A 19879-nucleotide genomic window follows, 5' to 3' on the forward strand; every position below is an offset into this window, starting at 1 on the left:
AAAGTAGCTTTTAAAAAATATAAAAATGAAGGAACACTAGTGTTGTTTAAATGTTACAAAGAATATAACAGGATATGTAAAAAGGAAATCAAGGATGCAAAAATTCAAAATGAACGACAGATTGCAAAAGATAGTAGGACAAACCCCAAAAAATTCTTTAAATATATTAATAGTAAAAAGGTGAAGTCCGAGCATGTAGGCCCCTTACAAAATAATCTAGAGTGGGTGACTGGGGACAAAGAGAAGGCAAATTTATTAAATGCTTTCTTCAGCTCTGTGTATACAATGGAGCATGGGGGAGCTCATGTCCATAATGGGGGTGGGAGTGACACAGCCCCAAATCCACAATGGCTCAAAAGTGATATGGTCCAGAAATATTTAGACAGAATAAAAGTGGATAAAGCACCTGGACCAGATGGCATCCACCCACGGATCCTAGGTGAGTTGAGCTCTGTCATTTCAAAGCCGCTGTATCTAATATTTAGGGACTCACCAATGACAGGAATAGTACCACTGGATTGGCGCAGGGCCAATGTGGTGCCCATATTTAAAAAGGGAACAAAGTCTTTACCAAGTAACTATAGACCTGTTAGTCTAACTTCTATAGTTGGGAAGATACTGGAACGTTTAATAAAAGACCACATGGATGAGTTCTTGCTGGAAAAAAACTATTTAAGCAGCAGACAGCATGGATTCATGAAAGACAGACGTTGTCAGACAAACCTGATTTCCTTTTATGAAGAGGTAAGTAAAACCCTGGACAGAGGAGTGGCTGTGGACGTGGTATACTTGGATTTTGCAAAAGCGTTCGATACAGTTCCGCACACACGGCTCATGTGTAAGGTAAGGTCTACAGGATTGGATATATCAGTTTGTAAATGGATAGAAAACTGGCTGAAAGACAGAATTCAGAGAGTCGTGGTTTATGATTCTTACTCTGAATGGTCCAAGGTTATCAGTGGTGTACCCCAAGGTTCAGTGCTGGGACCCTTACTTTTCAATATATTTATAAATGATATTGGGTCTGAGATCAAAAGTAACATTTCTGTCTTTGCAGATGACACCAAGCTATGCAGTGGAATAACGTCCTTGCAGGATGTCGCCAATTTACAAGCCGACCTCAATGCTCTGTCTAATTGGGCAACTGAGTGGCAGATGAGGTTTAATGTTGATAAATGTAAAGTTATGCACTTAGGGAATAAGAATATGCATGCATAATACATACTAGGGGGAGTACAACTGGGGGGATCTGTAGTGGAGAAGGATCTGGGGGTCTTGGTAGATCATAAGCTCAATAATAACATGAAATGCCAAGCTGCGGTTTCCAAAGAGAGCAAAGTCCTTTCTTGTATTAAGAGAGGTATGGACTCCAGAGACAGAGATATAATTTTGCCCCTGTACAAATCATTAGTAAGACCTCATCTGGAATATGCCGTTCAGTTTTGGGCACCAGTTCTCAAAAAGGATATCGGAGAACTGGAGAAAGTGCAGAGAAGGGCAACCAAACTGATACGAGGCATGGAGGAGCTCAGCTATGAGGAAAGATTAGAGGAACTGAATTTATTCACTCTTGAGAAGAGGAGAATTAGGGGGGATATGATCAACATGTACAAATATATAAGAGGTCCATACAGTGTACTTGGTGTTGAGTTATTCACTTTACGGTCAACACTGAGGACAAGGGGGCACTCTTTACGTCTAGAGGAAAAGAGATTTCACCTCCAAATACGGAAAGGTTTCTTCACAGTAAGAGCTGTGAAAATGTGGAACAGACTCCCTCCAGAGGTGGTTCTGGCCAGCTCAGTAGATTGCTTTAAGAAAGGCCTGGATACTTTCCTAAATGTACATAAAATAATTGAGTACTAAGATTTGTAGGTAAAGTTGATCCAGGGTAAATCCGATTGCCTCTCGGGGGATCAGGAAGGAATTTTTTCCCCTGCTGTAGCAAATTGGATCATGCTCTGCTGGGGTTTTTTGCCTTCCTCTGGATCAACTGTGGGTATGGAGTTGGGTGTATGGGATTGTACTGTGTTTTTTATTTTGTTTGTTTATTTTTTGTGGTTGAACTGGATGGACTTGTGTCTTTTTTTAACCTGACTAACTATGTAACTATGTATGTGTAAAAAAAAAAAAAAAAAAATTCTGCAATTACCAGCAAAAACACATTTAAAAAATATATATATAAGTCCATAAATCTATCCCCTATTTTGTAAACGCTATAAACTTTTCTCAAACCGATCAAATACGCTTATTGTGATTTTTTACCAAAAATATGTAGCAGAATACATATTGGCCTAAACTGATGAATTTTTGTTTATTTTTTGGGATATGTTTTATAGCAGAAAGAAAAAAATATTGGGTTTTCTTTTTTTACAAATTGACAGCCTTTTTTTGTTTATAGTGCAAAAAAAAAAAGGCAGAGGTGATCAAATACCACTAAAAGAAAGCTTCATTTGTAGGGGTAAAAAAAGGACATCAATTTTGTTTGGGTACAATATTGCACAACAACGCAATTGTCAGCTAAAGCGACGCAGTGCCGTATCGCAAAAAAATGGCCTGGTCATTAAAGTGGAGGTTCACCCTAAATTTCATGTTTGGCTGAATTAAAACAACACCCATTGAGAATACCTAATTCGTTTTTTGTTTTTTTCTAATCGCCGTCCTTACCTTGTTAGTTAATCAAGCATTTCTCTCCCGTCAATCAATGTTTCCCCGCGGGAGTGTATTGAATTTTCCCCGGAGCAGCGTTAGGTCTCCTGGGAGTGAGTGAGGAGAATCCCAGGAGACACGCTGTGCTGAAATCCCGCGATATTTCGCGGGTCACGTGACCTACGCCGGCCGTTGCGATGGCAACAGTGCAGTGTTGATGGCTACACTCGCCGTCAACACTGCACATGCGCGGGATAGAGCGGGGAATGCTGGGACGTCAGCATTCACCGTATCCCGGAAGGACAAGCTGCTGGGCTTCACAGTGCCCACAATAAAGATGGAAACGTCCATCTCGGGATTTTAAAACATCTCCTTTTGGTGACAAATGCAATGCTGCGGGAAGAAAAACTGGGAGACACGGGTGCTTATTTGAACCAGGTAAGAGCGGCAGAAGCATTCCAAAAAAAAACGAAAACCCGCGGAACCCCCGCTTTAAGGGGGTGAATCCTTCCGGGGCTGAAATGGTTAAACAATCAGAAAGTTATTGTTACATTAAGACGTCCATAGTAAAAACGTAAATTGTATTCCTCTGGTCCATAGGGGGTGTACAGGCGTTTAAGCTAAAGTAGCTGAACTGAAAAAAAAAAAACACAACATATTTCAGAAGAATAATTGTAAATCTAAATCAGAATTAAGCCCTCTGTAATGTACCTAAATGGTCAATCCAGCATGCTTTAAAATTAATTCACATTTCACCTCCCCTCCGGTTCTTAGGAATATTTTAACTGTAACACAAGATAGGAGCATTCCACAAAATCTCTTGCTACCGGTAGTTTAATTACTTTGTCCCTAACAGGAGTATTTATGGTTTGCTAATTTGTCCATAACCTTTTGTGTGGTCTCACCTACAGTACATATTACAATCCACTCTGACAGGTGTAACAGCCTGGAATTTGAGTTGGGAGTAGCCAATAGAAAAAAACAATCTTTTTAACATATGGGTAAACTGTATGCAATTGACACAGAAGAAGGGCTCAATATTATATATATATATATATATATATATATATATATATATATATATATATATATATATATATATATATATATATATATATATATATATATTATTATTATACAAGATTTAAATAGCGCCAACAGTTTACGCAGCGCTTTACAACATCAGGGAAGACATTATAGTTACAATACAATTTAATACAGGAATGATCAGAGGGCCCTGCTCGTTAGAGCTTACAATCTAGAAGGGAGGGTGAAGTGGAACAGAGGGTAGTAGATGTGGGGGGTGATCAGGTGGGCAAAGTTAAAATACAGTTGTTAGATGTGGGTAGGATAGGCTTCTCTGAAGAGGAGGGTTTTCAGGGATCCTCGAAAAGCTAAAAGAGAAGGAGATAGACGGATAGTTTGGGGTAAGGAGTTCCATAGGCTTGGAGAGGCTCTGGAAAAGTCCTGTAGACGAGCATGGGAGGAGGTGATGAGAGAGCTAGAGAGCAGGAGGTCTTGAGAAGAACGAAAAGAGCGATTAGGTTGGTATTTGGAGACTAGGTCAGTGATGTAGCAGGGGGCAGAATTGTGGATGGCTTTGTAGGTCGTAGTTAGTATTTTGAATTTAATTCGTTGGGCGAGCGGAAGCCAGTGGAGGGATTGACAGAGAGAAGTAGCAGAGACAGAGCGGTTGGTAAGGTGGATAAGTCTGGCCGCAGCATTCATGATGGATTGAAGGGGGGTTAGAGTATGCAGCGGTAAGCCAATGAGAAGGGAATTGCAGTAATCAAGGCGAGAGATGACCAGGGAGTGAATTAAGAGCTTTGTGGCGTCATTGGTTAGAAAGGGGCGTATTTTGGAGATGTTGCGGAGGTTGAGGCGGCAAGATTTGGACAGTGATTGAACATGGGGCTTAAAGGACAGTTCAGAGTCCAGGACTACTCCTAGGACCTTGACATGTGGGGATGATCTGATAGTTGTGCCATCAATTTTGACAGAAAGATCAGGGGAAAAGGCACGTGGGGGAAGAAAAATTATAAGTTCGGTTTTGGATAGGTAGAGTTTGAGGAAGTGACGTGACATCCAAAGTGATATATCTGATAGTAAATTAGTGATACGTGAGGAAAATGAAGGAGTGAGTTGAGGGGCAGAGAAATAGATTTGAGTGTCATCAGCGTAGAGGTGGTATTGGAAGCCGTGGGAGGCTATCAGCTGACCCAGGGAGGAGGTGTAGATTGAAAATAGGAGGGGTCCAAGAACAGAACCTTGGGGGACCCCAACAGAGAATGGTAGAGGAGAGGAGGAAGTAGGGTTGTAAGTAACGCTGAAGGTGCGGTTGGATAAGTAGGTAGAGAACCAGCGAAGAGTAAAGTCACAGAGACCAAAGGTGTGGAGTTTTTTGAGGAGGAGTGGGTGGTCAACCGTGTCGAAGGTGGCAGAGAGGTCCAGGAGTAGGAGCACAGAATAGTGTCCTTTAGTTTTGGCCGTTAGTATATCGTTTGTTAGTTTTAGGAGAGCAGTTTCAGTGGAATGTTGAGGACGAAATCCAGACTGAAGGGGATCAAGAAGGTTATTGTCAGCAAGGTGTATGCTCAGTCGGTTGTAGACTAGACGTTCAAGGAGTTTGGATAAAAAGGGGAGCAAGGAGATGGGGCGTAGGTTGTCAAGATTGGATGGGTCCAGTGAGGGCTTTTTAAGTATGGGGCTGACAAGTGCATGTTTCAAAGAGTTAGGGAAAATGCCAGAAAAGAGGGAGAGATTGAGGATGTGGGTAAGAGAGTGTAGAATAGAGCAAGAGGGTGAACGTAGCATTTGTGAGGGAACAGGATCCAGAGCGCAGGTAGTAAGATGGACATTAGTTAGTAATTTAGCGACCTCCTCTGTAGTGGTGGGGTTGAACGAGGGAAGTAGTGACTGTACCTGTGTGCATGAGGTGTGAGGTGTGGAGGATGTCTGAACAGTAGAGATCTCCTTGCGAATTGTATCAATCTTCTGTTTGAAGTGATTGGCAATCTCCTGGGCGTTGATTGAGTTAGTGGGTGGAGGCAGTGGAGGACGAAGGAGAGAGTTGAAGGTAGAGAAGAGTTGACGGGGACGGGTTGATAGGTTTTTAATGAGGGTGATGAAGTAGGTCTGCTTGGCAGCGAGGAGGCTGGAATTGTATTTTTGGAGGGCAGATTTATACTGGATGAAGTCTTCCTTGGACTTGCTCTTGCGCCACTGGCGCTCGAGAGCACGGTTGTGTTTTTTCAGACTTCTAGTATCATCAGTTTGCCAGGGTTGAAGGGGGCGGGGCCTTATTCTGCGTGTAGTGAGGGGGGCCAGTCTGTCCAGTGATGCTAGAAGTGAAGTGTTGTAGACAGAAGTGGCTAGGTCGGAGCAGGACAGGGGTGCAATTTTGTCATAGAGGTGGTCAGTCACAGAGTGTAGAAGAGAAGGGTTGATATGGTGAAGGTTTCTACGAGTGACTGTTAGGTATTTGGAGGGAGAGGAGACGGAGGAGAGGGAGAGAGTGAAGTTAATAAGGTGGTGATCAGAGAGGGGGTAAGGATCGATGGAGAGGTTGCATGGAGTGCATAGGTGGGAAAAAACAAGGTCAAGGGTATTGCCTTCAGAGTGAGTAGGAGCATGTATCCATTGCTTCAGGTCAAAAGAGGAGGTTAGACTGAGAAGTTTGGAAGTTGCAGGAGTGTTAGCATTAGTAGGGATGTTGAAGTCGTCAAGAATGATTGTGGGGATTTCAGAAGAGAGAAAGTAGGGTAGCCAGGCAGAGAAGTCATCAAGAAAGGAGGATACTGGACCGGGGGGGCGGTAGATCACAGCTATCCTTAGAGAAACTGGGGAGAAGAGACAAATGCAATGCGCCTCAAATGAGGAGAGTGACAGAGAGGGAGGTGGGTGAAGTACCTGAAAGGTGCTATGTGGGGCTAAAAGGATTCCAACACCCCCTCCTTTGCGTCCACTGGGTCTGGGAGAGTGAGTCCAAAGAAGACCACCGTGGGATAGAGCAGCAGAAGACGCAGTGTCGGATTCGTGAAGCCAGGTTTCAGTAATGGCGAGTAGATTAAATGAGTTTGTGATAAAGAGATCGTGGAGGGACGTGAGTTTGTTACAGACGGAGCGAGCGTTCAAAATGGCGCAGGAGAAAGGGAGTTTGGTCATGGGAAGCAGAGAAATGGGAACTAGATTGTGTGCATTGCGGCTGTACCCAGAGGGTGTAGGGTAATGGGTGCGTTGAGCACAGTTGGATGAAGGAGGCCCAGGGTTTGGGGAGATGTCACCAGAGGATAGGAGAAGCAGGAGGGTGAGGGAGGTAATGTGGGAATGTGATTTATATGAGTGGACCTGCCCCAGTGATTTGGAGCATTGGGTGTTTGACTTTAGAATTAGCATGAGTTGGTGAGTGCAATAATAAGGAGAGGATAGAAGTGAGGGCGATATATAGAGGGTGTGAGTGGACCAGAGGGGTGACTGGAAGAAAGTTTGAGGATAGAAGACACAACTGTCAGAAGGAGTGGTAGAGAGTGCATTTTCGAAGGGGAGGAATGTGAATTAAAAAAAAAAAAAAAAATGATACCTGTATCATGAACAGCAAACTAAAATTTTGTTTTGCTTTGTGCATAGGCAGAAGTGCTTCCACTTATAGAAAAGCCCCACTTGAAGAAGAGCCCCAGACGCTATGAGCCCCCTGCTAATGCTTCCCCCAAAAGGATGCTTAAATTTATACTGACAGAGATAGGGGTGGGTGCATTTCAATTATCTAATCAGGAGGTAATAAAGCTATGCTGATCAGCAGGGCAAAATTCTTAGTTCAAAAACAGATCAGCAAGAGGGCAATAAAATTAATGGGTCGTGATTTTGGGTAAGTCAAGGGAGATAAATAAAGCATTGTAAGGTGGACAGATCTACAGAGGGTTAAGCAAAAATAACATGCCAGTATTATCAAATAGACATAAACAAAACAGACATCAATGTTTCAGATTCTGGGTGGATCTCAGACAGCTGAAACATACCATAGACATTTAAACTAGAGAAAACACATCCGTTTTCAATTCTGGGTGGATCTATACACATACATATATATATATATATATATATATTATATATATATATATATATATATATATATATATACACACACACATACACACACACACACACACATACAAAAGATCATGCAACCTTTCCTATATGACGGAAACAGCAGGATACACAAGCGCAGAAAGAAAATAATAATAGCTGTTCCTCAATACAGACAATTTATTTTATTTTTTACGAATGCCATATACAACCTGGGAAATGTATGATATTGTAAAAAAGAAGGAATGTGTTTAAAAGTTTTACAACCCTGTTGTGTCGCTAAAGTCTGTAATCTAAAATTGTTTGCTTATTTTGTGGGTATCCTCCAGAATGTAAATTTTTCCTCCATCATCATCAATTCTAATTTGCAACAAGATAATACAACCCTCCTAACACCTGTGAATTGACTGCAAGACCCCCACAGCGTGAAAACTGGTACTGTAATATGCAGCAAGTGATTGCAATCTGTGCGTTTTTAGATACAAATCCCTTTTCAACATGCCAACAGCTGTCACAATCAGTTCATGCATTTTACCAGTTTTCACACGCCAGGGGTCTTCAAGTAATTTCAAGCACGTCAGGGGGGTTGTAACAGTTACTATCTTGTTACAAATTAGACTTGATTAGATAGGAGGGAAAAAATTTTTTTTACAATATATATATATATATATTTTTTTTTTTTTTCCCCCGAAGCACCAGCCCCAGACCAGTGCCAAGTCACAGCTTCCTTCCTCCCGGGTTATCTTTTTGTTCCTTCTCGTCAGAGCAGGGCACTGCTGTATTTTACAGAAACAGAAAGTGGTGTTAGTGCAATATCCACTAGAGGGCACTGCTGTATAATACACATTTGTATACGCTGCCGCTTATTCACGATGCCCAGTGTACACTGAACTATATGTATTCATACGGTATAGAATAGCACAGTGAGCTTTACTGTTAAAACAACTGCACATGCATTAATGGGACATTTCCCTGTCACAATTACATACAATGGTGTTCAATGACAAAGGGAGATATATTATATCTATGATAGATAGATAGATAGATAGATAGATAGATAGATAGATAGATAGATAGATAGATAGATAGATAGATAGATAGATAGATAGATAGATAGATAGGATAGATCTATCTATCCTATCTATCTAATAAAAAATAATAATAACCCACACCAGACGATTATTTAAAAGTCAAGGCTATCACACCTGTCAGGCTAGTTTTGTTGTATAACAGTGCATCCAGAAAGTATTCACAGCACTTCACTTTTTCCACAATTTGTTATATTAGTCTTATTCTAAAATTAGATTCAATTTATTAATTTCCTCAAAATTCTACAAACGATACCCAAAAATGACAACGTAAAAGACGTTTTTTTGCTATCTTGGCAAAATTATTAAAAAAATAAAATTACATGTACATAAGTATTCCCAGCCTTTGCTATGACACCTGAAATTGAGCTCAGGTGCTTCCCGTTTTCCACTGATCATCCCTGAGATGTTGCTACAACTTGGGAGTCCACCTGTGGTAAATGCAGTTGATTGGACATGATTTGGAAAAGACACACACCTGTCTATATAAAGGTCCCCCAGTTAACAGTGCATGTCTGAATACAAAGAAAGCCATGAATGCCAAGGAACAGTTTGTGGACCTCCAAGACAGGATTGTATTGAGGCACAGATCTGGGGAAGGGTACTGAAAAATGTCTGCAGCATTGAAGGGCGCAATGAGCACAGTGGCCTCCATCCTCTATAAATGGAAGTTTGGAACCACCAGAACTCTTCCTAGAGGGGGCAGCCTGGCAAAACTGAGAGGAGGAGAAAGGCCTTAGTCAGGGAGGTGACCAAGAACCCGATAGTCACTCTGAGCTCCAGTGTTTCTCTGTGGAGAGAGGAGAACAACTATCTTTGCAGCACTCCACCAATCAGGCCTGTATTATAGAGTGGGCAGGAGCTACTCCTCAGTAAAAGGCACACGACAGCCCACCTGGAGTTTGCCAAAAGGCACCTGAAGGACTCTCAGACCATGAGAAACAAAATTCTCTGGTCTGATGAAACAAAAATTGAACGCTTTGAACTGAATGGCAAGCGTCATGTCTGGAAGAAACCAGGCACCACTCATCACCTGGCCAATACCATCCCTACAGTGAAGCATGGTGGTGGCTGTAATTGGTACCAAAGCTGCTTCCACAAAGTATTGAGCAAAGGCTGTGGATACTTCTGTACATTTTTACCTTTAATAAATTTGCAAAGATTTCAAACAAACTTCTTTCACGGTGTCATTATGGGGTATTTTTTTATGGGGTATTTTTGTAGCGTTTTGAAGAAAATAATTCATTTAATCCATTTTTGAATAAGGCTGTAACATAACAAAAATGTGGAAAAAGTGAAGTGCTGTGAATACTTTCCGGATGCACTGTACATCCATAAAGCTAAATAAAACAATAAAAACAAAAACAAAATGTTGTTAGTGCACTCAAAATACTTGGTAACTATACAAATAAAAAGAGCCTGTGGAAAGGAAGGAGGTCCTTCGAAAAGCATAGACACGCCCACTGCTCTTCCGAGAGCATGTGACATCATCCAGGCGATTCCATGCAACACTCTGTGCCTGTGTACAGAGCTCTGGTCTGACCTTCAGCTGCAGCTATTTTTCCATCTGACAGCATTGCTATCCAGGACTACAAGTGTGAATACAAAGAAGAGCCTATGCTGGGGAGTGTTTGATACATGACTTTTCTATTTTATTTGTGAGTGGCCAATTCGCATTTGATTTTTATATTAAAGCTTTAACTCTACTGTTCAATCAGGGCTCAAGTCCTGTGGGAACGTGTGGGAACGGAGTCCCTGCACTTTTTTCACAGCAGGAACGCAGTTCCCTTTGCAGGACTAGAGCAGCCGAGAGCAGCCAAGCCGCCCAAGCCAATTCTTCACTAAGCGGCGATGCCCGCGAATTATCGCAGGATTTAGAAAGAATTTGCTTAAAGTTCTTTCTAAATCCCACGATAACTCACGTTAGACCTCCACAATGTCTCCTGGGAACAATGACGAAAGCTCCCAGGAGACATTGCGGCATCGAGGAAGTGACGGAATGCCCGCACACTACCCGATGAATCCATACACAGGAAGCAGCCAGTAACAAAGGATTACTAAGGTACAGTGGATCGAAAAAAACAAAAACATGCTGTTTAGTAATTATGCATATGAGCGCATCTTTTTTTTTTTTTTTTGGTGGGGGAGTGGATCTTGGGTGGGAGTTCCCACACATTTTTCCCCAGGACTTGACCCCTGTGTGCAATCCTCTGGTTTGTTTTTATGACAGAAGAGGCCGTGCGGTGGTGATATGTTGTCATTGCAGCCATGCCATTCAAGTGGTCAAACAGACCGAATCCAAAAGGAAGACTAGGAGAATCAGATAGTGCCCCTGGCCAGTGGGAGCATTGACAGCCAAGTCTGTCATATGGTAATATGTGATGCACACTAGCACATTATGGCATAAACCTCCTGAGGCCCATTTATAAAAATAAAAAAAAAAGGGGAATTTAATTTAATTTATATTTACATAAAACATACATTTACATTCATGGGACCATGTTATGAAAGGATAGTTCTTCCTATTAGCTACACTAGAGACGCCAAGTTAAAATTCAAGGCTCTTTCACACTGGGGTCGGAGCCACTTTCGCTGTAAAGTGCTGCTGTTTAAGTGGCTCTTTTTGGCCGCTAGTGAGGTGCTTTTAACCCCAAAGAAACGGTTAAAAACTCCCGTATTGCGGCGCTTCCAAAGCACATATTGGAGACAGGTTTTGGATATACTATCAGAAGTGGTGGGAGGATGCGTCCCATTTACTCCAGAAGTAGGTTTATTTGGGTTAATCGAGAGTCAGAGGTGGAATGTATATGCTAAGACTTGTTTACAAGAAACTTTATTTATGGCCCGCAAACAAATTGTACTTGGATGGATGCAACCTACGCCTCCTTCGAAGGGACAATGGCTTGGGGCGGTAAATAAAATCCTTCCATATGAGAAACTATTGTACGAGCATAGAGGAGTGGTTGAACTCGGGGTCAACTCTTAGTGGTGAATAAGTATAAGAGGGGCACTAATAGAAGGAAATTCTGATTATTGGAAATCAGTAAAGAGGGGGGAGGGACGCTGCAACCAGGGTAACGGGGTCGTTTGTCTTTATTGTTTTGTTCCCTTTTTGTTATCTGTTTTTTCCTTTTCAAGGTGGAATGTAATGTATAATGACACTTTTTTTCTGTTGATGTGGTTGTATTTATGAAATGGGAAAAGATTTAATGAAGAAACATAATAATATTGACGGATGTAGACATGTGAAATAAAAAAAAAAAAGCACTTTCGGGGGTGGTTTCCAGGCGCTTATCAGAGGCTATTTCCAGCGCTAAAGCGCCTGAAAACTGCCCCAGTGTGAAAGTGATCTTATACCTGTCAGACCAGTTTTGTTACATACATCCTTAAAGCGGATGTGCCACGGGAACAAAATATTAAAAGTCAGCAGCTACAAATACTGCAGCTGCTGACTTTTAATATTAGGACACTTACCTGTCCTGGAGTCCAGCGCCGATCGCAGCAGAGCACGAGCGATCGCTCGTCACTCTGCTGCTCCCCCCGCCATCCACGCTGAGGGAACCAGGAAGTGAAGCGCTGCGGCTTCACTGCCCGGTTCCCTACGGCGCATGCGCGAGTCGCGCTGCGCCCGCCGATTGGCTCACACGCTGTGTGCTGGGAGCCGAGTGTTCCCAGCACACAACGGGCGACAGACGGGATGTGACGGAATGCCCGTCTTTCGCCCGTATCGTGTGGCCGGAAGTGGGTGCAAATACCTGTCTTTAGACAGGTGTCTGCACCCCCCTCCCCCCTGAAAGGTGTCAAAAGTGACACCGGAGGGGGGGAGGGTTCCGATCAGCGGGACTCCACTTTAGGGTGGAGGACCGCTTTAAGCATTAGTGTGGATTGTATTATGTAGACGAGACCACAAAAAAAGTTAGGACAGATTTGCATGCCATAAATACAGTACTCTATTGGGGACAAAATAATTCAATTACCGGTATCTAGAGATTTTGTGGAATGCTTCCATTTTGTATCACAATTAAAATTTATGGAAGTTGATGATATTCTTAAGAGAAGGAGGAAAGGAGATTGAATTCATTTTGAAGCATGCTGGATATGCTATTTAGGTACATTATAGCCTCAAAGGCTTAATTATGAATTGCATTAACATTTACAATTGTACCTTTGAAATATATTGGTTTGTTTTTTTCTGGTTAATTACTGACAGTGTGATGGATATCCTAATATGATTACATACTTGTTTCTCGTCTCCATGTATTCCAATCTGTTTTGGTTTTTCTTATAACATAGCGCGTCTTCCTTATAATTGAAATTAGCCAATTACTATTATGTCATGTAACAGCCAAAAACATAAATGTATCTGGAGGAGCTGCAGAGATCCACAGCTCAGGTGGGAGAATCTGTCCACAGGACAACTATTAGTTGTGCACTCCACAAATCTGGCCTTTATGGAAGAGTGGCAAGAAGAAAGCCATTGTTGAAAGAAAGCCATAAGAAGTTAAATTTGCAGTTTGTAAGAAGCCATGTGGGGGACTGGTCAGATGAGACCAAAATTAAACTTTTTGGCATAGAAGCAAAAAGTTATGTGTGGCACTGCACATCGCCCTGAACAACCCCCCCATGAAACATGGTGGTGGCAGCATCATGTTGTGGGAATGCTTTTATTCAGCAGGGATAGGGAAGCTGGTCAGAGTTGATGGGAAGATGGATGGAGCCAAATACAGGGCAATCATAGAAGAAAACCTGTCAGAGTCTACAAAAGACTTGAGACTGGGATGGAGGTTCACCTTTCAGCAGGACAATGGCCCTAAACATACAGCCAGAGCTACATTGGAATAGTTTGGATAAAAGCATATTCATGTGTTAGAATGGCCCAGTCAAAGCCCAGACCTAAATCCAATTGAGAATCTGTGGCTCTGACAGAGCTTGAGCTAGTTTGCAAGAAGGAATGGGCAAACATATTTCTCTAGATGTGCAAAGCTGGTAGAGACATACCCAAAAAGACATGCAGCTGTAATTGCAGCGAAAGGTGGTTCTACAAAGTATTGACTCAGGGGCACTAAACACAAATACATGCCGCCACACTTTTCACATATTTATTTGTAAACAATATTGAATACTATTTATATTTTTCTTTCCACTTCACAATTATGTGCCCCTTTGTGTTGGTCTTTCACTTAAATCCCCAATAAATTCTATTTACATTTTTGGTTGTAACATGACAACATGTGGGAAATTTCAAGAGGTATGAATACCTTTTCAAGGCAAAATAAATAAATAAATATATATATATATATATATATATATATATATATATATATATATATATATATATATATATATATATATATATATATATATATATATATATATATATATATATATATATATATATATATATATATATATATATATATATATATATATATATATATTCCACCATGTACAGTTACCCCACATCTATTATTCTTTGCCTGTAAATTTCATAATGCCCAAAAGTGATTAAAAACTCTGGCGGAGACTACAAGCAGTCGTGCCGACACATTTTGCATATCAGAAAGCTGATCCAAAGTAAGCTGTAGCCAATGCTTGAACAAGTATATGTAAATGGAAAGTAGTTAAAAAAAGGTTGGAGAAAAGCAGCAGCACTGAAATGCAAAAAAAACAGCATTTTATGATCATAAACAATGAACAATCTTTAGGACAATCTTTAGGACAGACGGTACTTTAGCAAACCAAATATCATCTACTGTAACAACCACAATTTCAAATGCATGTGGCTTTATTTGACAAACTGTAAAAAGTACACTTACAAGTGAAGAAACACGAAGAAAAATTAGAAAAAGGAAAGTAGTTAGTCATATTCAGCTGGATTTGTTCTGGAATGATGAAATCAAGTAACTTCCTCAGTACAAATACTTACTCCAGTATTTATACCCAATCGAGGCCACTCAGTTCCTTAACCTTCTTCCCACCCAGCCCTGGCATCCCTTTAAAAAGGGTCTGCAATGCCAGGGGGTGGAAAGGATCAGCTGATCACATGACCATTGTGCCTGGCTTGCACAGTGGCCACAAGATCAGAAGCCAGTCCCACCAACTCTATCAGTAGTACGGACCAACAGCTGTCTTTGACAGCTCTGTCACTATGCTGGGAGCATGCCCATAGCACAGAAAGCTCTGCTGTCCATGAACACATATGTGCAGTGTGTGGGTGTTAAAGGCCACCTCTTTACAGTTACACATGTGTTGTGTGGGCGACAAGAAGTTAAACTAATTACCATGGTGTCATGAAATGTTTTAAGGTAGATTTTACTGTCCAAGAACATGATGGGAGGTATTAAAGCCTGTTCTAATTTACATAAGACAATCACCAAATTCCAATGCTATGAAATCTTGGATGTGTATTAGTTGTTTGAGTTATGTGGCATAAGATTTGAACTGTTGTCATTTTGCCAGGGGTAATGGCAATAACCTAAAAAGTGTTCTAGATCTCTTCCACTCAACCCAATGTTTTTTTATGTGGGTTTCAGTCTACTTTGGAAAGATTTTCTCCTCAATTCCTGTCTGGTACAGGGGTATGAGAAATAGGGGAATTAGCCCAATCCTAAACAGACAGCAATAAAAACTTGACAAAAGGTTTGAACTCCACTTGATCCAAAATAGAAATGCACCGAAATTTCGGAGGCCGAAACATATTGGCTGAAAATAGTGTTTTACTCATTTTGCAGACAGAGAGGAAGGTGGCGATAATGATGCTGAAAACTAGCACGATTTTGTGGCAATTTTACTGTGCTTATGGTGCGTTTTTCATAGGTGATGTGACATGGGTGCATTATTGATGCATTCTCGCTGCATTTTCAATGCATTTTAATGGGGAGGTGTGTTTTGTTTTTAACTAACTGCAGCAAGCAAGATCGGAAGTGCAACAGACCAGCGTAAAGACATGCATAGAATTTAATGTATTTTTCTTGAGCTATTTTTGCGCTAAAGGTGCTGATAATGGCCAACAATAAATTCATATTAATTTAAAATTAAGTATATTAATTAAAAAGTTAAATATAATGCAATTTTATATTTCTTTTATTATTATTTAATTTTCGGTTTCAGCCAAGTGCATCCTGAAGTTTAAAAATTTGCATTTTTTTTTTTAAGTGTATTTTGTGCGTGTACTCGAGAGAGGAGCCGGACTGCAGGAGTTGGGAGTAGGCAGGCCTCCCCCAGAGGCAATCTGCCACCTTTCTCCATGCCCCGGGTGGCAATGGCGGGTGTGTGAGGGGGTCCTCCCACACAGCCGGCCCTACCTGCTCTGCGTTGAAGCCCAACAGGGCAGAGGGTATTCCTATAAGGGAGTGAGAGGACTTGCCCGCTCAACCAGCCCCGTTAGTCCTTCGCCGCTCTTTTTTAGAGACCGCGTGGTCAAAGTGCGTGCATGTTAACCCAATTTCGAGTGCGTGTAAGTGTGGTGGTTTTTGTGGGAGGGGGGTGGGTGTACTAAGCGCAGGCTTACCTCGCATAGCACACCCACTGGGAGCCGGGCTGAGACCACCAAACTCAATTCACATGCAGCCGAGACCGGGATCCGAACCCCTAGCTGCAGAGGTGAATGGCTTGTCAGCGCATTGGCAATCGCGTTGAGCCACCGCAGCTCTCAAAAAAATTTTGCATTTAGTGCACCTCTAATGAAAAATCTATAAACAGGTGTGTTTGTAGCTTGTCTTTATTCATTTAAATTACTAAGAAGTTGTGTATGAAGCAAAAGCTTAACCTGCTGTTACCCACATAAGCCATCCACATAACGCATATGTGTGGCAACAAAGGTGGGCTTCATTGCTCACACGCCGCACGTGTGCCCATGGGCAGCAGGGAGCATGCTCTCTTTGCACTTCCAGCACAGTGACTGAGCTGTCAAAGCCAGCTCTCCATACTCATGATTGAGAGCCAACGGCACACCGACAGCCAATCACATTGATTGACACGTGCTCGAGCAGGCCTTTCGCCCCCTAGGGATGCCAGGGCTAGGCAAAATGGGGCCAACATTAAACAATACAATCTAAGTAACAGTAGTTAGTGCTTTCAAAAAAATATACAGGATAATGATAGCATAACTTCACTTCAGTCAAAACAAATGTGATCGGTAATACAAACCCCCTTTTGGAAAGTTCTTCTTCTTGAAGGAAACTGTGTTGACCATATCCCACTCTGCTTCATAGCTGTTCTGATGTTCGGTGCAGATAGCCCGCATTTTTGGAGTTTGATTCCACTCTACAACTGAACTGGAATCCTAGAAATTATAAAAAGATATCCATATAAAAAAAATGGAAAAGCATAGCCAATTCTCACTCTCATTTTCCATCAAAAGTAAAGTCTATTTAAAAATGTTTTGGGTGTACAGCACCAAGAACATAACTTTGCTTTAATCAGGTGGATCCTACATCCTCTGCTGGCTGCTAGTTATGGCGGATACTCCCTTAAGTGGTGCAAAGGATTCTGTGGTGCTTTGTACTCTTTGAAAATATTATAAGTAGTTTTGTGAATAGAAGAGGGGAAAGGAAGGGGAGAGAGTGAGCAGCATGATCATTCACTGTTAGAGCTGAGGCAGGTAACACATGCAGTGCTTGAAGTTCAGCACTGTGAGCTGACATCAGTAAAAGATTTTACAGTAATCAGCAGCCAGCAGGACATACCTCTAATCGAATGTAAGTTATGAAGGAAATTAACTAAACTTCAGAATTAAAATTTTATTAAAATAATAACATCTCTCTCTCATTTTTTTCTTCTTCATATAAATGAAATGTAAAAACACAATAATAAAACACTACTGTAAAGTTATAAGAAGAAGAGGGGGTGGAACTTTGAATGAAGCATGCGGTTGCAAGTGAAAATGGTCAATTGATTGACAAATATTAATATACATGAAATCAATTGACCACTTTCACTTGCAACCGCATGCTTCATTCCAAGTCCCGCCCCCTCTTCTTTTTCTTATATAGACAGGGGTGGAGGCATACGTCTTTACTAGGTCATTGCTTCACTTAAAGTCTCAAAATCTTTTTCCTTTTTAAAAACTACTAGTTGTCAAAACAAGATTTGACACCAACGCCTAAAGTCTAAATGGGAATAAAAGAGCAAAAAAAAAAAAAAGGAAGAAAAATACAAATTGCAGTACATCGATGAAATACATGTAACTTTCCCCATGTGTTGGCTCTTTAAAATGTAGCAAGTACAGAGTATACCAGTTGATCTGACACAAATACGGCGGTAACTTCCTATTGTGGGCTATAAACAGATATAGATATCACTTTAAAATAAAGTCTTCCAATTTCTGCCTGTTTGTTGCGGAGCATAGCTCCCTGGCACGTACTGGTGATGCATAAAACAGTATGACCTGAAGCAAGGACACAGCGCCTGATTTAATAAAGTGTGGCGTCAGGTGACATGAACATGTGATGGAACATCCAAATAGGTGCAAGGGAAAAATATTATTTCTTTCCATCACTAGATCTGAAGAAAGCACTGGTCCATTTTACCTCACTTTCCCTGAATCACCAAAAAAAAAAAAGAAAATGAACTTCGAATTGAGGTAATGAAGTGGTTTCTACAAGGACACAATTCACTCCCTATTAAACAAGTAATTTTTTTATTTTTTTATAACCCATTTACAGATACTGATTTTTTACTTCTATGAAAGGGTTTACTGGCCATACTGCTGTATGAACCATGGCAAGAATCAAAAACACTTTTACACTTGCTACACCCAGACCATGTGCTACATATGGGAAAATCATAACATGGCTTATGACTACACAAACCAATTCTTTCCAAAACTCTCAGGGCATGTTTCACATGAATAGATTTCCCAACGCTGCATGCTGGGATAATTTGAATTACAGAAAGGTGAGAACTTGTTAAAATCTCAGATGTTATCTAAAGAAAGTGTCCCCAAACTTTATGAACAAAGGGCCAGTTTACTGTCCGTCAGAGGAATAGTGCCCCATCACTGGCGTCAGTGGGAGGAATAGTGCCCCATCACTGGCGTCAGTGGGAGGAATAGTGCCCCATCACTGGCGTCCGTGGGAGGAATAGTGCCCCATCACTGGCGTCAGTGGGAGGAATAGTGCCCCATCATTGGGATCAGTGGGAGGAATAGTGTCCCATCATTGGTGTCAGTGGGAGGAACAGTGACCCATCATTGGTGTCAGTGGGAGGAACAGTGACCCATCATTGGTGTCAGTGGGAGGAACAGTGACCCATCATTGGTGTCAGTGGGAGGAACAGTGACCCATCATTGGTGTCAGTGGGAGGAACAGTGACCCATCATTGGTGTCAGTGGGAGGAACAGTGACCCATCATTGGTGTCAGTGGGAGGAACAGTGACCCATCATTGGTGTCAGTGGGAGGAACAGTGACCCATCATTGGTGTCAGTGGGAGGAACAGTGACCCATCATTGGTGTCAGTGGGAGGAACAGTGACCCATCATTGGTGTCAGTGGGAGGAACAGTGACCCATCATTGGTGTCAGTGGGAGGAACAGTGACCCATCATTGGTGTCAGTGGGAGGAACAGTGACCCATCATTGGTGTCAGTAGGAGGAACAGTGACCCATCATTAGTGTCAGTGGGAGGAACAGTGACCCATCATTGGTGTCAGTGGGAGGAACAGTGCTTCATCACCGGTGTCAGTTTGAGGAATAGTGCCCCATTGTTGGTGTCAATGGGAGAAATAGTGCCCTGCTGTTGATGTCAGTAGCAGGAATTATGCTCTATTGTTGGTGTCAGTGGTAGGTATAATGTCTTGCATCAGTGGTAGAAAAGTGCCCAAGGGGACGAATAAAGGTGAGCAAAGGGACGCATTCCAGCCCCCAAGCCACAGTTTGGAGACCACTGATCTAAAGTAATCATTTACACACAAGCTAGCTTTTGGCTTACTGTACTGAGTAAATTAACTTGATTTATACACCTTTGCTAAAAATAAAACAGATCTAGGGGGGTTCAGGGTAACCATACAGAATTTTGTTTTTCTTTTAAGGCTCAGCTACACTTGGCGGTGGCAAAACCCAA

The 19879-nt window shown here is 41.7% G+C and overlaps 1 protein-coding gene across 1 annotated transcript in view; it reads right to left on the minus strand.

Moving 5' to 3' along the window:
- Positions 1-19879, minus strand: part of TBC1D15 (TBC1 domain family member 15) — a 126747-nt gene that overhangs the window by 94713 nt on the left and 12155 nt on the right. The window contains exon 4 of the mRNA XM_040343988.1: positions 16968-17103. Within this exon, the coding sequence (XP_040199922.1) occupies positions 16968-17103 (136 nt within the window). The remainder of the gene's footprint in view (positions 1-16967; positions 17104-19879) is intronic.

The sequence above is a fragment of the Rana temporaria genome, chromosome 3 (genome assembly GCF_905171775.1).
Source record: "Rana temporaria chromosome 3, aRanTem1.1, whole genome shotgun sequence".
In the NCBI taxonomy this organism is placed as follows: Eukaryota; Metazoa; Chordata; class Amphibia; order Anura; family Ranidae; genus Rana; species Rana temporaria.